The sequence below is a fragment of the Ascaphus truei genome, chromosome 3, assembly GCF_040206685.1.
Source record: "Ascaphus truei isolate aAscTru1 chromosome 3, aAscTru1.hap1, whole genome shotgun sequence".
In the NCBI taxonomy this organism is placed as follows: domain Eukaryota; kingdom Metazoa; phylum Chordata; class Amphibia; order Anura; family Ascaphidae; genus Ascaphus; species Ascaphus truei.
Window position 1 is genome coordinate 51029354 of NC_134485.1, and position 19081 is coordinate 51048434.

Consider the following 19081-nt stretch of genomic DNA (forward strand, 5'->3'; position numbering starts at 1 on the left):
CACCTCTGGAAATATATGCTCCCTCTCCTTCCTCCACTCTAAAAAAGAGAAAGCTGGTTTGTTACTTTGGGAGGGGAGCGGTTGATATATACTTCCTTCTGCCTCTACTTCAATCTCATCTGTAGAAAGAACCTCAAACTGATTCTGGGTAGGGATAGGTTCCAACTGAGGTGTTATGTTGGTGTTCCTATTAATAGTGTGATTAGGTTTGCGTTGCAGAATGAACTGCTGTGTGTTGTGAATAGGTAATGTGGGATTCGGTTTGGGAAGACTGGAAGAGGTGGCATGATTACTTGGGCTGTTAACCGGGGCTTTCTCATGTTATGGCTTCTTGTTTTTATTATTATTGGAACGATAATTTTTCCTATAAGGTTTTCCCTTTGGATCCTTAATATCCTGTTTCCAATTTCTATAACACCCTGTGTCATAATCCACCTTATCACGTAGAAATTTCGTTTGTTTATTACTCACTAACTGTAGTTCCATTTTGTCAAGTCTTTTTTTGACCAATGGTTCCAGAGCTAGTAATTCATTATTGCCCTTAAATTGTTCCAATTTGACTTGAAGAGCAATAATTTGCTCATCCAATTCTGAAAGAGTCTTCTTTCGTTGTAATACCAATAATTGCATTAATTTAAATGAGCATTCATCTAGGGCTTTATTCCAATCCCTCATGAATACTTCATTTTTGGAATCTGTCGTGGGAGGCTTGAATATCCTTAGGCCACGTGGTATGTGGTTAAATTCACAATATTTACTAAGTGCTATGACTTCCCATAGTTGTTTAGTCTCTATGGTAAGCAGTCTTTCCAACTCATTAATGAGTGGATGAAAGTCTGCTGAAGGAGATTCCAGTACAGGAATTCCATCTTGGTTGCTGAAAATTTGGTCTATATTAAAACCCCTCTGTGAGCGTGAATGAAATAATGTATTCATAATATCTAAAGCTGCTACACAAATAAGTACAATATAACAAAATGTGAAAAAGAAAAAATGTGAACAAGCGCTAAAGATTAAAACACCAATGTGACAAGTAAACAATACAAAATATAATGGCTGCCTAGTAATACTGTCAGTACTAACAGAAAATACTTGGAAACAAAGAAAAAAACCTGGCGCCAAAAGTTCAATGGATAAGCCTGTACTCCTCAGGGGATCAGCACACTTGCTTGACAGGCCATGTAAGGGAAAAACACAAAGAGACACAGATCATAGTGCAACTCTGCAGGGTTAAAACAGGTCTACACTACACATACAACATAGAGACTCCTAGTGACTATAAAAATACTATTTATTAAATAAAAAGAACTATGCCATAAAATGGTAGGACAATTAGGAACTCCGCTGGTCATCCAGGTGGAAAAATCAGAGCCCTACTTATAAGCAGCAAGGCATAAGCTCGCAGTGCAACATAGAGTCCTCTTGGTGCTGATGATATCTTAGCAGAGATGTTATTCCTGCTGCGCCGCGACTCTCGTGCAGACCTTCCCTTCAGGGGTTACCAGGAACAGTGACAGTGACGGAGGCCCGCTCGTGGGGCACACAGCTCTACTCCTCGTGAGGCCGCTCTCCTCACTTCCTCCTCCGGTTCCACAAGCTGTCCCTGCGCGCCCGCGCGCGAGTGTGCCCGTGCCCTTTAAGGGACAGTACGTGCGTCCTGTATGCCAAGAGCTGACAGCTGCAATAAGGCTCCAAACCGAACCAAGTGTCCCAAAATAGTCCAGTACCAAACACAAAGTGACTGTGTCACCTGCCCTACGCGTTTCATAGACGTTACTCTACTTCCTCAGGGGCTACAAAGACTGATATTAGGTGACACATAAATATACCCTAACCAATTAAAAATTAATTGACCAATTAAAGCTATATAGCCTGCATGTCATTAATATCAAATCACTATGTCTCTTACTACATAATACACATACAATACATTAAAAACATACAAATAACAACACATAACCATATACCCTAAAATTGGGCCCATTCAAATATTGTTCCTCCATGTGTGTATACCAAAAATACCGGATTGTGGCCAAAGGATAAACAAACATTCTTAAACCGCTTAATGTGCAATTGCCAGTGCAGAATCAAATGGGTAAGGTGCCATCCATTAGACTATGGTTGCACTTAATACTGATTCGTATCATTTAGGGATCACATCATTAATGCTTATTTTAACCTTTTCATCTTCCTAAAAAGGAGCCCAGCTCAAAATCAATATTAAGCCCGTTTGGGGATAGAGTCTTAAGTTCATAAATCCAAAAGGCCTCCCTCCTATTGATGTGTTGAATATTGTTACCACCTCTCCAATTGGGTGTACACAATTCAATAGGTTGACAGACAAGGCCCTTTGGATTTTTACCATGATGAACCAAAAAATGGTGGGACACACTGTGTGATGTTAAACCCTTTTTTATATTGTAGACGTGTTCATATATACGTCTTTGGAACGTACGACCAGTGCGACCCACATATTGCAGGCCACAAGGGCACTGTAACATATAAATGACAAACTCTGACTTGCATGTAATGTGTGTCATGATTTTGTAGTTTTTATCAGTAACATTAGATTTGAATTCTGTACTGCAACAACTATACTTGCAGGCTATGCATTTACTACATGATCTAAACCCATTTTTAACCTGATTGTTGGTCATTTGTATTTCCCCTTGATTTAAAGGATAACTAGGTGCCAATTTGTTCCTGAAGTTGCCGGCTTTTTTTAAAAACAATAGATGGCTGTGATGTTAGTATCTGTGACAGAGTTGCATCCTGAAACAATATTGTCCAATGTTTGGCAAAAATATTCCTTATTTTGGGGGCCATGGCATTATATTGTGTTATAAAGGAGATATTATTTTTCCCTTGGCTTTCCCCTTTATCCTTATATTCCAGGAGTTTATTCCTGTCCATGTCTTGAACTAAAGAAATAGTATTCTCTAGTTCGTCTATTGGATAATTCTGTTCTATAAACGTATTTTTGAGTTCATTCGCCTGTTCTGCAAAAGACTCCAAACTGGAAAAGTTGCGCCTGAGACGTTTGAACTGTCCTTTCGGAATATTCCGAATACATTGCGGATTGTGATGGCTGTTAGGCATAACATAATTGTTGGCCTGTACGGGCTTAAAAAATGTTTGTGTGTGAATGTGGTCATCGACAATACTAATATTTAAATCCAAAAAATTAATAGTAGTTTTATCATATTGGCATATTAGTTTCAAATTTCTATGATTTTCATTAAGGTACAAAATGAATTCGTCTAATAGGTCCAGTTCCCCATCCCAAATAAAAATAACGTCATCAATGTAGCGCCGCCATAGCACGAGGCTTGCACCAAATGGGCAGTTGTTCCAAATGGCCTCCTTCTCCCATTGCCCCATCCAAAGGGCCTTGTCTGTCAACCTATTGAATTGTGTACACCCAATTGGAGAGGTGGCAACAATATTCAACACATCAATAGGAGGGAGGCCTTTTGGATTTATGAACTTAAGACTCTATCCCCAAACGGGCTTAATATTGATTTTGAGCTGGGCTCCTTTTTAGGTAGATAAAAAGGTTAAAATAAGCATTAATGATGTGATCCCTAAGTGATACGAATTAGTATTAAGTGCAACCATAGTCTAATGGATGGCACCTTACCCATTTGATTCTGCACTGGCAATTGCACATTAAGCAGTTTAAGAATGTTTGTTTATCCTTTGGCCACAATCCGGTATTTTTGGTATACACACATGGAGTAACGATATTCGAATGGGCCCAATTTTAGGGTATCTGGTTATGTGTTGTTATTTGTATGTTTTTAATGTATTGTATGTGTATTATGTAGTAAGAGACATAGTGATTTGATATTAATGACATGCAGGCTATATAGCTTTAATTGGTCAATTCATTTTTAATTGGTTAGGGTATATTTATGTGTCACCTAATATCAGTCTTTGTAGCCCCTGAGGAAGTAGAGTAACGTCTACAAAACGCATAGGGCAGGTGACACAGTCACTTTGTGTTTGGTACTGGACTATTTTGGGACACTTGGTTCGGTTTGGAGCCTCATTGCAGCTGTCAGCTCTTGGCATACAGGACACACATACTGTTCCTTTAAGGGCAGGGGCACACTCGCGTGCGGGCGCACAGAGACAGCTTGTGGAACCGGAGGAGGAAGTGAGGAGAGCGGCCTCACGAGGAGTAGAGCTGTGTGCCCCACGAGCGGGCCTCCGTCACTGTCAGTGTTCCTGGTAACTCCTGAAGGGAAGGTCTGCACGAGAGTCGCGGCGCAGCAGGAATAACATCTCTGCTAAGATATCATCAGCACCAAGAGGACTCTATGTTGCACTGCGAGCTTATGCCTTGCTGCTTGTAAGTAGGGCTCTGATTTTTCCACCTGGATGACCAGCGGTGTTCCTAATTGTCCTACCATTTTATGGCATAGTTCTTTTTATTTAATAAATAGTATTTTTATAGTCACTAGGAGTCTCTATGTTGTATGTGTAGTGTAGACCTGTTTTAACCCTGCAGAGTTGCACTGTGATCTGTGTCTGTTTGTGTTTTTTCCCTTACATGGCCTGTCAAGCAAGTGTGCTGATCCCCTGAGGAGTACAGGATTATCCATTGAACTTTTGGCGCCAGGTTTTTTTCTTTGTTTCCATTGCTTATAATGTGTTTTTTTTTCATTGTATTCATACATTTTATATTTATCTAATGTTGTATTCGATGTCAATGTTATTTCAGAACACCTAATTACATGACATTGTAACTTTGCTGGTTATATGGGGTTATTGGGATAACATTCCCAGAATTGTAGGTAACTAAGGTACATTAAAAACATTATTTCCATCTAGGCCAGTGATTCCCAACCTTTTTTGTTTGGAGGAACCCTTGAAGTATTTTGAAAAATCTCGGGGAACCCCTATCTGGCTGACACATATTAGGTTCAACAGGGGTCAGTCACAACATTTCACACCTAACGAGCCACCTCTATTTCCCACCCTTTACCCATGTATTTCTCTCCCAATCATCTCACTAACTCTCCCCCCTCCCGCCTCGCATGTATTTATCCCTTGCGTCTCACTCTTACTCCCTCTTTTCCTCACTCACTCCCTCCCGCCCCCGCTCTTCTCTCACTCGCCCCTACCTTCTGTCAATTACCCCACTCTCTCTCAATCCACCCTACAAAATACATACCAAAAATCCCCACCCCCGGGGAGGGGGGGGGATCTGTGGTCCATAGGAGAAACCCCTGAGACTGCTTCAAGGAGCCCCAGGGTCCCATGGAACCCTGGTTGGGAATCACTGATCTAGGCTCATACAGCACCTGAGGTTTAAAATTAACCAAATCATTAGCTAAATCAAGAAGTTTGTATCCATACAGCAGTCAAGTTGATACAGTAGCAACAATTGCATGTGAATTGAGGCTAACACACTTGAATTGTGAATCTCCTTCATTGTTCTTTAGTGTGCACAAAAGGGTTTCTAATACATGCATTATACCTTTTCAACAGTGCAGAGGAATACTATATTTATGTTTTGGCTTTACTAGGATGCTAAACTGCCGTTGATAAACTACTTTTAAGACCAACACTATGTTGCTAATCAACTCCAATCCTTCTGTTGCCCATATGATGCACGCTGTACATGCTGAAGGCCTACAGTACAAGCCAAGGGTCTTTACAGTATGTCATATCGAGAACATTTTTGTTAATTTCTAGGGAAAATTGCTGGAGGGGGGAACGAGATCAAAATGGATGTGGAGAACTTCCACTTCCATTCATATCACTAATGGACATTTGTGACAAGTGATCGCTACCCCAAGTGATCACAATGCCTGAAAACTGACTGCATCTGAAAGGTTAAAGGCTAACTACCCACAACCTCAGCACTTTTTAAACATTTTATAAAAGCATTGAGTAGCCTGCCACTACTTTCTAGGTGCTACGATTGAGTTTCCTAATTTAATGTAAAGTGATTTTTTTTTTGTTAAACTCATATTTTATTGTGTTTGCAACAAATTCTGTAATCATACCACTTATGAGTTCACACAAAGAAAAAAAGGGTGGAGGGAGCATGGGGCAGGGAGGTACAGAAAAAAAAAGTGTAGCGGTGTCCAGGAGCTCATCTCAGATCAGTGGGACAGTTGTATAGTAGTACATTGGTTTCAAATGACATAGACACATTGGTGCATATTTACAGTTCAGCTGAATACAGGTGAGTTGGCATCTGGTGCATACTACTCCAGGGTGTTGTAAGGGCCCTAGGATTGCTGACTGGTTTTGATTCTAGGTGCCTGTGACTTAGTGGTAGTTGATGTGATTTGAATGGTGCACTACACTCTTGTCACCTTCAGAACACCTATTTTTGTATTGGCATTGCCATATTGATAATTAGAAGACTAAAATCTTTTTTACAATAAAAAATGTGCCTTCAAAATACAAAACATGTGCACTTGTGGTAATGGGGTCACACAATATTTTCAATTATGAACTTTAAATTGGACTGAATATCAAGATATAGTATTGTGGTTACCATTTATGATGTGCATGTGTGTAGTTTTTAAGTGCAGATAAATACAATAAAACAAGCACATTTCCATGACACACATGAGATTGTTTGCAAGCGGATGCGCACATTTGAAACATTGGTACTGTAAATGTTTCAACCACCTTTTGTGAGCGGGTGGGCTATTTGAGGTGTAATGTTTGAGGTGGTTTTCTCACCAATAGAGTAAATCACCATCAAAATAAATAATGGTTGGTGAGCTTTTTAAATATACATTTGCAAATAGTGTAGTTGTAGACCAGCTCCATAAAGAGACCACAAGGTTCACATAAGCTTTACAATAGAGTACTTTTAAATAGCAAAAACACAAACTTGTGTCCCTTGGCACCAGACAGTGTCTACTGCGATCGCACTGCATGGGGATCATGCTTCCTCCTGGGGCCCCCTGCACCATTAATCCTCTGGTAGAATGACCACCATGGTCACGTGACTGTGTGTGGCAGCAGCACTAAAGACAGCTTAGTTACAGGTGTGCCGACGAGTATTCTAAAACTTGCCTTAAACTTGCCTTGGATAATCTGGGGCTGTCACCAACAAGATCCATGTACATGCTGGGTACATGCTGCAACATTTCAGCGACATTTCTGCAGACTAATGGCCCATCGGATTAACACCGCAGGGGTCCCTGGCAGTCCCATTCAGTTTGAATGGGACTGCCAGGACCCCCAGTGTTAATCCGATGGGCAATTAGTCTGTCTGCATAAATGTCACTGAAATGTTGCAGCACGTACCCAGCATGTACCCAGCATGTACCCAGCATGTACCTGGGTCTTGTTGGTGATTGCCCCAGATTTGTTTTACAATACTCATCGGCACTACAGTACATGTAGCTGTTTCCCAACATCTGAAGATAGAAATCCACTGTTCAGAATATTAAGACTGACAATTGAATTTTTTTTTCCTTAATAATAAGTATAACCATTTTCTCCTGCTTACAGCTCTTAAAATTTGAAAGCTATTTGAAATTGATTTTGACACATACGGTACCTATAATTGATTTATATGATGTAAGCATTATTTTCTTCCAAGCAACTTGGGAATTTGAGTACCACATGTTCTCCTCAATCTCTAATTAGAAAAATGTACAAGTAGTTGATGTATCATACACAGTTCCAGACAATTAAATCCACAGGTGGTTGAACATTGAGGATGCTGTCATTGAAAGGCCATGTCTGTTAAAGTTATGTGAATTATTGCTCTTTCATTTAAACATATTTCTTTATCATTTGCAGGATTTGACACAAAGTGGTGACAAAATACCTCAGTATATTGCAATGTTACTTCAGTAATGAAAGGAAATTGTTTTTAGGAACAGTTGTAAATTTAGAAATATTTTACAATTGCATTATGGGTTATAAATAATTAATACATATTTTCTTTTACTTGCATGAAAGACAACAATAAAATGTTTCCATAACTTTCAGGAGATCCTAATACTCTACAATACCACACACCTCTATGGATAATACCTTACATTATCACGGCTACCTCATGCAGCATTCTTCATACTATAACATAGTGGGCTCAATTAATCTTTGCCCAAATGAGTTTAGAATAAGAAAAAAAGAACTGTCTTCCATGAAATAACATGGCAATGACTTTTGGCGACAGTAGTTTTTTTACTTAAAAAATGTGGTGCTCTGTCCAGGAGATACAAGCTTTTGACTTGAGATGTGTGATATCTTCAGGATTGGTTACATAGTTACATACTGTAGTATCATAGTAGATGAGGTTGACAAAAGACATATAGTATGTCCATCAAGTTCAACCTATGATAAATGTAGATGATAGATACCTATATTTGTATTTAAAGTACAGATGCAGCGGCCGTTATTTGAACATGTCACGCATTGTATACCTCGGAATACCCATGTCATGGCGCGTGATTTCTTCCAACCGTACCACCTTAAGACGTGTGTTGACTCGTGTTTTTATCGAGTGCAGAAAATTGCATTTTAGCGTGGTCTGCAATACCGTCAAGAAATTCAAGTGGGCGATTGCGAGTTGTTGTCTTAAACATCTAATAGTAATTACAGTAAACCTTTCTAAAGTCTTTTATTGCCGTACAGTACTTCAAGTGTGTGTGTACTGTAATTGTAATTTTAAGACTAACGTTACGAGTTCATACTATATAGTGTACATGGTAAAGAAGTCCTTTCTGAGGCTCCTTATCCATACACAAATCGTCTAACTGTAGAAGATTACAAATATGAGCACACATAAAAAAAGTATTTTTTTACGAATTAAGTTTTGTATTTGTAGAGTATAATAAAAAGAAAAGGAGTAATACAAAAATACAATGTCTCTTCTTCCGAATGTAAAATATTTTTTCCGCGCATGCGTGTATGTCTAATTGGAACCTTGTTGAAGCGCATATGCGTGTCATCACATTTATGGGCATGAGTGTATGTCTAATTGGAACCTTCTTGAAACGCATATGCGTGTCATAACATTTATGTGCATGCGTGTATGTCTTTGAACTACAGATACAGGTATAATTCTGAACACTCGGATGAGTGTGATACTGAACTGTAAGTCTTTCTTGGGGATTTGACGAAAATGACTTCACATTCAATGTGAATTTCAAGTCTGAAAAAAAAAGAGAGACATCAATTTTTTTTTTCTCGACATGGGCTTATTGAAGGACTGCTTTTAATAAACATTATGTGAACCATGTTTTTGATACTTTAGCAATTTTTGTCATTCTTACAATCACTTGCTTTTTAATTCTACTGTAATGTATACTGTAATGTATACTGTACTGTATGGGGTGGCATACTGTAATTTTTATTTGGGGGTGGGTTCAAATGATTCTGATGAACAACTGATTCTGATGAACTGTTCAAAATATTTCTTTGAACTAATAATCCTGCACACACACACGGACTGGCAAAGCTACAGTATAGTGGTAGCAACTCCCCCCCCCCCTCAAAAGTAAAAACCCTTTTTTGGCTTCATTCATTGTAACACAGCTGGAAGAAGAGATCAGTGTATCTCGAATGCTCGCACAAATAAAAGCATTTCATTAGCCACAGAACGGTATTATCTATTAGTTTTTTATTATTAAGCTCGGCCAACACGGTACAGATACATATATATATATATATATATATTAACATTCTAGTAAAACAGTATTATCCAAAGAACAAATCCAGCTGGTATAGCTTAAAAGTTTATTAGAATGAAATAATACATATCAACATTGACACAAAATAAGTAAAGTTAAATATACAACTTAGTATACTGGGATGCAGTGTGCTTACACTTGTAGGATACACTCAATACTGTTAACAAAGCGTTAGAATAATAGTATATTATACCACTTCACTTGCATACTGTATAAACATGCATCAGATTCATATTCTGTCAGGTCAGTTACTGGGATATCAATAACAACTCCATTGATTAAAGCACCTAAATTCTTGAGTCTGAGAATATAGAGACTTCCTTTCTGTTATCTCCTTAATCCCCATTAGATTGCACACTAAACTTTGCAATTCTGGTGCGATTTCAATGACTTTCATTTTGCAGCTGCACATTAAAACAGCCAGTTCACTGAAAGTTGAAAGAAAAATAGTCTAAGTAGACAAGAAGGAGTCCATTAAGTACAGTCACGACTAGAGATGGGCAATTTTGTTTTGCGGATTTGAATCTGCCTCGCATTGGCCAGATCTTTTCGTCCGCAGATTTCCGCAAACCAGTCCCAAGAAGGCAAATCTGCAGTTTAGTATTTTTTTATTTAACTTTAGAGAACAATATGAAATCCATGGCTTGATTGTTAAAAATCTGGACACAGATTAATCTGTGTGTGGGGGAGGGAGGGAGGGGGGTAGATAGCTCTCTCAGCGGTTTAACCGTGGGTGGATTTTTAACAATCCAGCCACAAATTATGGTATTCATCGATTGTATTCTTAAAAATCTATCCAGATTGTATTTAATAGCAAATTTGGATTTAGCTGCATTTATTGTTTTAGTGCCCCATCCGCAGATGGATTTTTGGTGCGGGGAAAAGTCCAGGAAATTTCAGGTAACAGATTTGGACTGGTTCGCCCATCTCTAGACACAAGTTCCAATAAATCAGCACCTATCTTCCGACTCTCAGAGGAACAGGTTCATAAAAGAAACCTCTTAGCCATGGCGTCCCGCATAATTGGAAATAGTATAAAAATGTCCTTCATGTAAAAAGTAATTATGCACCAGAATAAAAAAAAAATACTATTGACTAAGACATTTTTATGAATGACAGGCATAGGTGTTTATGTTTTTGATTGAACATCACATGTAACTAGATAAAGCTATATCTCTTACATAGGATTTTAATTCCTTAACATACTTTTTTAAATCAAAGTTTAAACACCGCGAAATGATTGCTGCAAGGGAATTTATCCCAGATGTTATCGTGCTGCCTGAAGTTATATCCAGACGTTTATATATTTTGGGCAGGTTTAAAAAAAAAATGGTATTCTAATAGTAGATTTAATCAAGTTAGAGCGCTTCCTTTTTTTATTATATATTCTAATAGGTGATTAATTTAATAAAAAATTAGTTCTGACTTCATAATCAAGGTTCAATTATTTCTATTTTATAGATAATTATTTTGAGTGATCTTTCATTTATGGTTTATTACAGTATCTCCCAAAACTCTCAAAGTGTCCTCCTTATATACACTTGTGTGAAAAAGAAAGTACACCCTCTTTGAATTCTATGGTTTTACATATCAGGACATAATAACAATCATCTGTTCCTTAGCAGGTCTTAAATTTAGGTAAATACAACCTCAGATGAACAACAACACATGACATATACACCATGTCATGATTTATTTAACAAAAATAAAGCCAAAATGGAGAAGCCATGTGTGAAAAACTAAGTAAACCTTATGATTCAATAGCTTGTAGAACCACCTTTAGCAGCAATAACTTGAAGTAATCAATTTCTGTATGACTTTAGCAGTCTCTCACATCGTTGTGGAGGAATTTTGGCCCACTCTTCTTTACAACGTTGCTTCAGTTCATTGAGGTTTGTGGGCATTTGTTTATGCACAGCTCTCTTAAGGTCCCGCCACAGCATTTCAATCGGGTTGAGGTCTGGACTTTGGCTGGGCCATTGTAACACCTTGATTCTTTTCTTTTTCAGCCATTCTGTTGTAGTACTGTCCCTTATTCATCCTATAACATGGACTAAAATATTTGGAATGGTTATAATTCTTTAAACCATAATTCAAAACAAATTATTTAATTGCCCTCTATGTTGTCCATGTAATGTTCTCGTCATGATTATAGCCTTTTATGTCCTTTTTAAATTTATCTTGACAGAACATATGCAGATATCAGATGTCAATCAGTGAACAAGTATAAGCAAGATACTTGTTCACTGATTGACATCTGATATCTGCATATGTTCTGTGTCTTTTACCATATTCTTGTATCTACATTCATTGTTTGATATTTGATATCTGCTTATGTGATTTGCCCTCTTTAGACTTTAGATTTATATCATTAGCCGGGTTAGGGATTATTTGACAGTGGGGAGGGAAGGCTTAGGGAAGTACCTCTGGGACCCTTTGGGACCAGGGGGAATGGGCCAGATGAAGAGGTCACCCCTCGAAACGTTGCCCCCCTAGTTTGCTTTCCTTTTTCCATTTTTTGTGATTTTTTGCTTTTCTTTTGTGTTTTTTCCCCTTCTCCTTCTTTCCCCTCTACCCCCTTTAATTTTTGATTTTCTCTATGGTGATATTTATTCTTGCATTGGCGTATTGGCTATCGTTGCTATATTTTCAGTTTATTATTAGTGTCATTAAATTATTCATATTCCCTACACTGGTATTCGCTTATATCTGTAGCTGTGAGACAGAGAGGGTTGGTACTATTTTTTGATTTGTTAGTACTTCTGATGGGAATTAGGGTCCCTTCCTGTTCCGTGCACCCTGCAACCTTGCTGAGTCATTGTGTCAGAGTGCTGTCCATCACCCCCCCCCCTTTCTACCAAAGCTCTATCCTGGATCTCCTCTTACCTCTCCCATCGTACTTTCAGTGTCTCTTTTGCTAACACCTCCTCCTCTATCGATCTCTATGTGGGGGTACCCCATGGCTCTGTCCTGGGACCCCTTCTCTTTGCTCTTTATACACTCTCTCTAGGTGACCTAATCACATATTTTGGGTTTAAATATCACCTCTATGCTGACGACACACAAATTTACCTTTCAACCCCTGACCTTACACCCGCTATACAGACAAAAGTTTCTGAATGTCTCTCTGGAATATCATCCTGGATGGCCATCCGCCGACTGAAACTTAACATGGCAAAAACAGAGCTCCTTATACTTCCTCCCAAACCTGGCCCTACTACCTCCTTCCACATTACTGTTGGGAATACGATCATTCACCCAGTAGCCGAAGCACACTGCCTAGGGGTCACACTCGATTCCTCTCTCACATTCTACTCTCACATTCAAAACGTTTCTAAAATTTGTCGCTTTTTCCTCCGCAATATCACAAAGATACGCCCTTTCCTCTGTTGCTCGACTGCTAAAACTCGGACTCAGGCCCTCATTCTCTCACGTCTCGATTACTGCAACCTCCTGCTGTCTGGCTTCCCTGCCTCTCACCTGTCTCCCCTACAATCTATCCTAAACGCTGCTGCAAGAATCACTCTACTCTTTCCTAAATCTGTCTCTGCGTCTCCCCTCCTGAAATCCCTCTCCTTGCTTCCGATCAAATCCCGCATATCACACTCAATTCTCCTCCTCACTTTTAAAGCTTTACACTCTTCTGCCCTGCCTTACATCTCAGCCCTAATTTCTCGCTATGCAACATCCTGACTCTTGCATTCTTCTAAAGAATGTCTTCTTTCTACCCCCTTTGTATCTAAAGCCCACTCCCACCTTAAACCTTTCTCACTGACTGCCCCGCACCTCTGAAATGCCCTTTCCCTCAATACCCAACTAGCACCCTCTCTATACACCTTTAAGACCCACCTTAAGACACATTTGCTTAAAGAAGCATATGAATAGCACTGTGGATAATCCTGGACACATGATATATAAAGCTTGGCCCCCTGCAGACGCACTTACTAGAATTCCCTCCTACTGTCTCTATACGTTCCCCTACCTACCAATTAGATTGTAAGCTCCACAGAGCAGGGACTCCTCTTCCTTAATGTTACTCTTATGTCTGAAGCACTTATTCCCATGACCTGTTATTTATATTATTTGTTATTTATATGATTACAACATGTATTACTACTGTGAAGCGCTATGTATATTTATGGCGCTATCTAAATAAAGACATACAATACAATAAAAGACAAGACTGCAAGGCTAGGAAGCAATGAACACAATGGAACATTGAATTATGCTCAGCCAATTTGCCAGTGGGGTAGCTGAGCATAAGTAGGAGAGAGTAACCAATGAGTAACCTGTAGCGAGGAGGTGCGTCAGCAGCGAGGACAGTGGTTGGTGGATCCGGAGCAGGGATCAGGTGGGATGATAATTCCTGACACGTTCTTAGGAAGTGGGACCTGTGTGAGCCAGAAGAAGAGGCATTAAACCTGGAGCGGGGTGTGTGAGCTGCCCGCGGAATGGTCCCTGAAGTAGCGGCGTTCCCACCAGTGGCAGGAGCAGGGAACAGAGGTGAGGGGGAAGCGTGCCGAGGGCAGCGTGACTCCCCGATCCTTACATAGTACAGGTGGCATGGTGGCACTGGTCGGCTGTGATAAGCTCTACCTGTCTGCCAGGCTCTCTCCATCTCAGTATCATAGAGGTCATGTGTTTTTATCAATTGCATTGGTATATATTTGATCGCAAGTGTCTGTTGGTACTATTGGTGGTGTGTGGGTGGTGGTGGTGTTTAGGGCCCAGGTATTGGTTGTACCCTCCCCCCTCTCCTCCCCAGCACCACTAGTGCTGGTTTTGGGAGGTACCTGTTAAGGTGGCACTTGTTTGCTGAGTGTCAAGCGATTTGGAAAATTGTGGGGTCGATAGCAGTGGCTGGAAATGGCAGGACAATGTGGAACGAAGAACTGGTGCACAGTCAAAAAGTGGGTCCCAGGATAGATGAAGAATAATCCTTTATTTAATCCATACAACAAACGGAGGTGAGCACCCTCCTACGCGTTTTGTGTACACCCATACACTTTATCAGTGTGTGCAGTGTGCTGTGAGTGTGTGCAGTGTGCTGTGAGTGTGTGCAGTGTGCTGTGAGTGTGTGCAGTGTGCTGTGAATGTAAGCAGTGTGCTGTGAGTGTATGCAGTGTGCTGTGAATGTATGCTGTGTGCAGTGAGTTTGTGCAGTGTGTGTGCAAAAAAAAAACTTAATTTTTTTTTTTTTAATTCGGGGTCCACGCTCAAACCGCGTTATTTGCGGATCCGCGTTATAGCGGATCTCGCTATAACGGGGTTGAGCTATATATATATATATATATATATATATATATATATATATATATATATATATATATATATATATACACACATATATATATATATACACATATATATATATATATATATATATATATATATATATATATCCCCTCAAATCTTCCTCCAAACAAATTAGGGAGAGATGCCTGTGTGAAAAATGGGAGCATCTGAGGTACCCTGGGAGATATGCTAATGGATAACAAAGTATATTTAAAGGAGTCACATCCCACACTTCCTAAAAGGCTTTCCATAATAACTATACTGAGTTGAGAAGCCTAAAGCACCTAGTGACTAAATGGTGTACTGGTGTCAGGCCCAACAGGATTAGAACACACAACCTCTGCTACTCTGGGTATCTGTTCCTTGAGTTTGAGGTAGGTACATCCGACTGCCCTTAGATTCCTCAACAAGGTCACCACCTCTTGGTCTAATTTATTATAGCTCTATTGTAAATTTCTAAATTCCTTATACAGCTTTCATAATCTTAATCTTCTGTCATATATAGTAAATCTGCAACCTTTTTAAGGCTACAAAAACAACATGCAAACTATTCAATAATGATGATGTACAATACCTTCACTTAAAATTAAAATGTACTGCGATATGTTCTAAAAATAGATTCTTTAACAATGTATAAAAAATTGATACTAAAACCACAAAGTATATTATAAACATGTATGTCCTTATGTTGTTTGCTTTGCAGATACACCAACTGTTAAGATCCTGTCCTCTTCTCCACTTCCACAGGAAGGCCAGCCATTGATATTGACCTGTGAATCTAAAGGAAAACCACTGTAAGTCAAGTTAACAAGAAATTGCTATTTGTTTGTTCTGTATTGTATGTTGATTGTAGCTCTCTATACAGTATCTCTATTTTTTGTCTTGTACCATGTTGAGAAGTAATCTCATGAACCTAAAAGCACTTGAAGCATATCTTTGTTAAATGGCTATGGAAGATTGGTCTTTCACAGTGTCATCAATAGAATCCCTTTTTCTTGAAATTTCTGGGAAGCAATCCAGCTGTAACATTTTCAGCAAGATAGAACAATCCCATGGAGCACAAACGTCATCAGTTTCTGTTTACTAAGTGGATAATAGTTGGACTATTTCTCACTCAAAACTTTTCAGTACAAAAAAACAACAATGATAACATGCCTGCCCCTTCTAATTTCTTATACAGAACTTTTCTGAACATTGATAATTATTCATCCAGTTCTATCAGAATTATAAAAGAATACTGTAGGTGACAATTGGGAAATTAAGCATTAGCTGTCATGTTCTCCCCTCCCTTACAAACTGTATGACATTGTTCTTCCTTCAGGAAGTTTTTAGAGGCAATTCAGAAAATGTTGACATTTCACTTATTGTGAAATGTTAATGCAACTTTTTTTGTAATTATGTTCAGCCTCTAGGGCTTAACTTCTGATTAACAAAAAATGTAAAAGTTGGTCCCAATTGATATATATTTTAATGTAAATTTAATATAATTAGATTTTGACTAAATGCTCTGAATATAAATTGGCAGCAGGATAAGCTGCCTGACTGTGTAAGACAGTAGATTTCAATGCAGCGCTGAAAGCAATTGTGTGTACATTAATGTACAGTATGTTCAGCATAAGAATAAAAAAAATGAAAATGCTACTAACAAAAAGTATTTGTTCAAATTTTCTTCACTTCATCAGTATTTCAAGTATAGTTTGTTGCATGTCTTGCTTCTGTTTGTAAGTCTATGCATTACCTTATCATTTAATGAAGTCATGGTTATCTTGAGCGAATGGACAAAAGTTTTTGGCAGACGTAGATACTCCGCGGATCGGCCAGTTCCTTTGGTCTGCGGATTTCAGGGCGATCAGTCTTAAAAATGTCGATTCGCCTTTTGAAGATTTTTTTTTTTTTAACCGACAATCCATCCATTGATTCAGCAATCCGCACGTGGATTATTGATTATTATAGGCTAAAGCAGTAAAATTCCAAGCATTACTGAAATCCCTGCTCTCTGATTGGTTAGAATTCTGGGCATTATTCATTCAGTAATGCCCGGAATTTTTGGCACCCTGCCAACTTACCTTTCAGAGATACATGGGGAGCGCGGTATTTCCGTTCCTCTCCTCTCACAGCAGGGCAGCACATGCAGGCTCTCTCTCACAGCACATGCACGTTCTCTCTCCCAGCACATGCACGTTCTCTCTCACAGCTGCTAGTGCTGTCAGAAGCTGACGGGTCCCAAATAGTAACTTTGTTACATACAACAAAGTAATATTTCTTCCACAACTTCTATAGCTTCTGCTAAGGTAATTGTTCTCTGTTTTTTTTTTTAGTTTATTGTTAAAATCACTGTCCCCCAACTTTTCTCCCCATTCTCCCCTTCACCCACCTCTCCCCCTCTCCTCTTCTCCCCCCCCCCCCACTTCTCCCTCCTCATCCTTTTCCCCCCTCAACACCTCCTCCTACCCTCACCCCCTCACATCTCTCTCTCTCTCCCCTTCATCTCTCTCTCCCCTTCATCTCTCTCTCCCCCTCACCTCTCTCTCCCCCTCACCTCTCTCTCCCCCCTCACCTCTCTCTCCACCCCACCTTTCTCTCTCCCTCCTCTCACCTCTCTCTCCCCCTCTCCTCTCTCTCCCCCTCTCACCTCTCTCTCTCTCCCCTCTCACCTATCTCTCTCCCCCCTTTATGTCTCCCCCTCCCCCTTCGCCTCGCTCTCTCCCCCCTCACCTATATCTCTCCCCCCTCACCTCTATCCACCCCTCACCTCACTCCCCCCTCACCTCTCTATCCCCCCTCACCTCTCTCTCATCCCACTCACCGCTTTCTCTTCCCCCTCACCTCTTTCTCTTCCCCGCCTCCACCTCTCTATCTCCCCCCTCACCACTCTCTCTCCCCCCTCACCTCTCTCTCCCCCCTCACCTCTCTCTCCCCTCACCCCTTCATCTCTCTCCTCTCACCCCCTCACCTCACTCTCCCTCACCTAGATCCCCCCTCACCTCGCTCCCCCCTCACCTCGCTCCCCCCACCTATCTCTTCTCCCCTCCTCCACCTCTCTTAATCCCCCCCTCACCAATCTTTTCTCCCCCCCTTGCCTCTCTCCTCCTCCCTTGCCCGTCACCTCTCTTCTCCCCCTCACCTCTCTCTCTTCTCCCCCCCTGCCTCTCTCTCTTCTGCCCCACTCACCTCTCTCTCTCTTCCCCCGCTTCACCTCTCTCTCTTCCCCCCCTCACCTCTCCCCCCCCTCACCTCTCCCCCCCTCACCTCTCTCCCCCCCTCTCCTCTCTCTCCCCCCATCACCTCTCTCTCCCCCCCCTCACCTCTCTCCCCCCCTCACCTCTCTCCCCCCCCCCCACCTCTCTCTCTTCCCCCCCCCTCACCTCTCTCTCTTCCCCCCCCTCACCTCTCTCTCTTCTCCCCCCCTCACCTCTCTCTCTTCTCCCCCCCTCCACCTCTCTCCCCCCCTCCACCTCTCTCCCCCTCTCTCCCCCCTCCACCTCTCCCCCCCCTCCACCTCTCTCCCCCTCTCTCCCCCCTCCACCTCTCCCCCCCTCCACCTCTCTCCCCCCCTCCATCTCTCCCCCCCCCCCTCCACCTCTCTCCCCTCTCATTTGCTACTTTACTTCCTTTTCGTACACAGGTGCATCAGCATAGTTCTGAGTTATATATCTTTACAAAAGTGTCTATTATTTTATTAAATAAAATTATACATATACCGCGCTCCTCGCTATAGAAGTTTGCTGCAGGTAAAAAGATAGGCTTTAACATATAGAAAAACAAAAAGAACGATTCCTGCGCTCCTACCAATTAGGCTACAATAAAATAATATTCTCATGAAAAAGGGTATTTAGTTAAACCCTTTGGCCAAAGCATTTATAAGCCTGCATGCCACGTCAAGGCATACCGTTTAAATGCAGGTACAAACACTATATATATATATATATATATATATATATATATATATATATATATATGTAATAGCTGTCCCATGGACAAGTGAAAAAAGTGAAAAAAGTGAAAATGCCCTGAAGGGGTTAAATAAAGCATGAGCTTATGTGGGTAGTGCAATTAAAATCTGGCAAAAGCCAGTATCTTACTTCCCTTTACTAAACTGTATGCCTTGA

General features: G+C 40.5%; 1 protein-coding gene across 4 annotated transcripts in view; it reads left to right on the forward strand.

The window, feature by feature from the left end:
* CADM2 (cell adhesion molecule 2) overlaps positions 1–19081 on the forward strand; it is a 1412134-nt gene that overhangs the window by 1220503 nt on the left and 172550 nt on the right. For all 4 annotated transcript variants that reach the window (XM_075594001.1, XM_075594000.1, XM_075593997.1 and 1 more), the window contains one exon: positions 15676–15766. In XM_075594001.1, coding sequence (XP_075450116.1) covers positions 15676–15766 — 91 coding nt within the window. The remainder of the gene's footprint in view (positions 1–15675; positions 15767–19081) is intronic.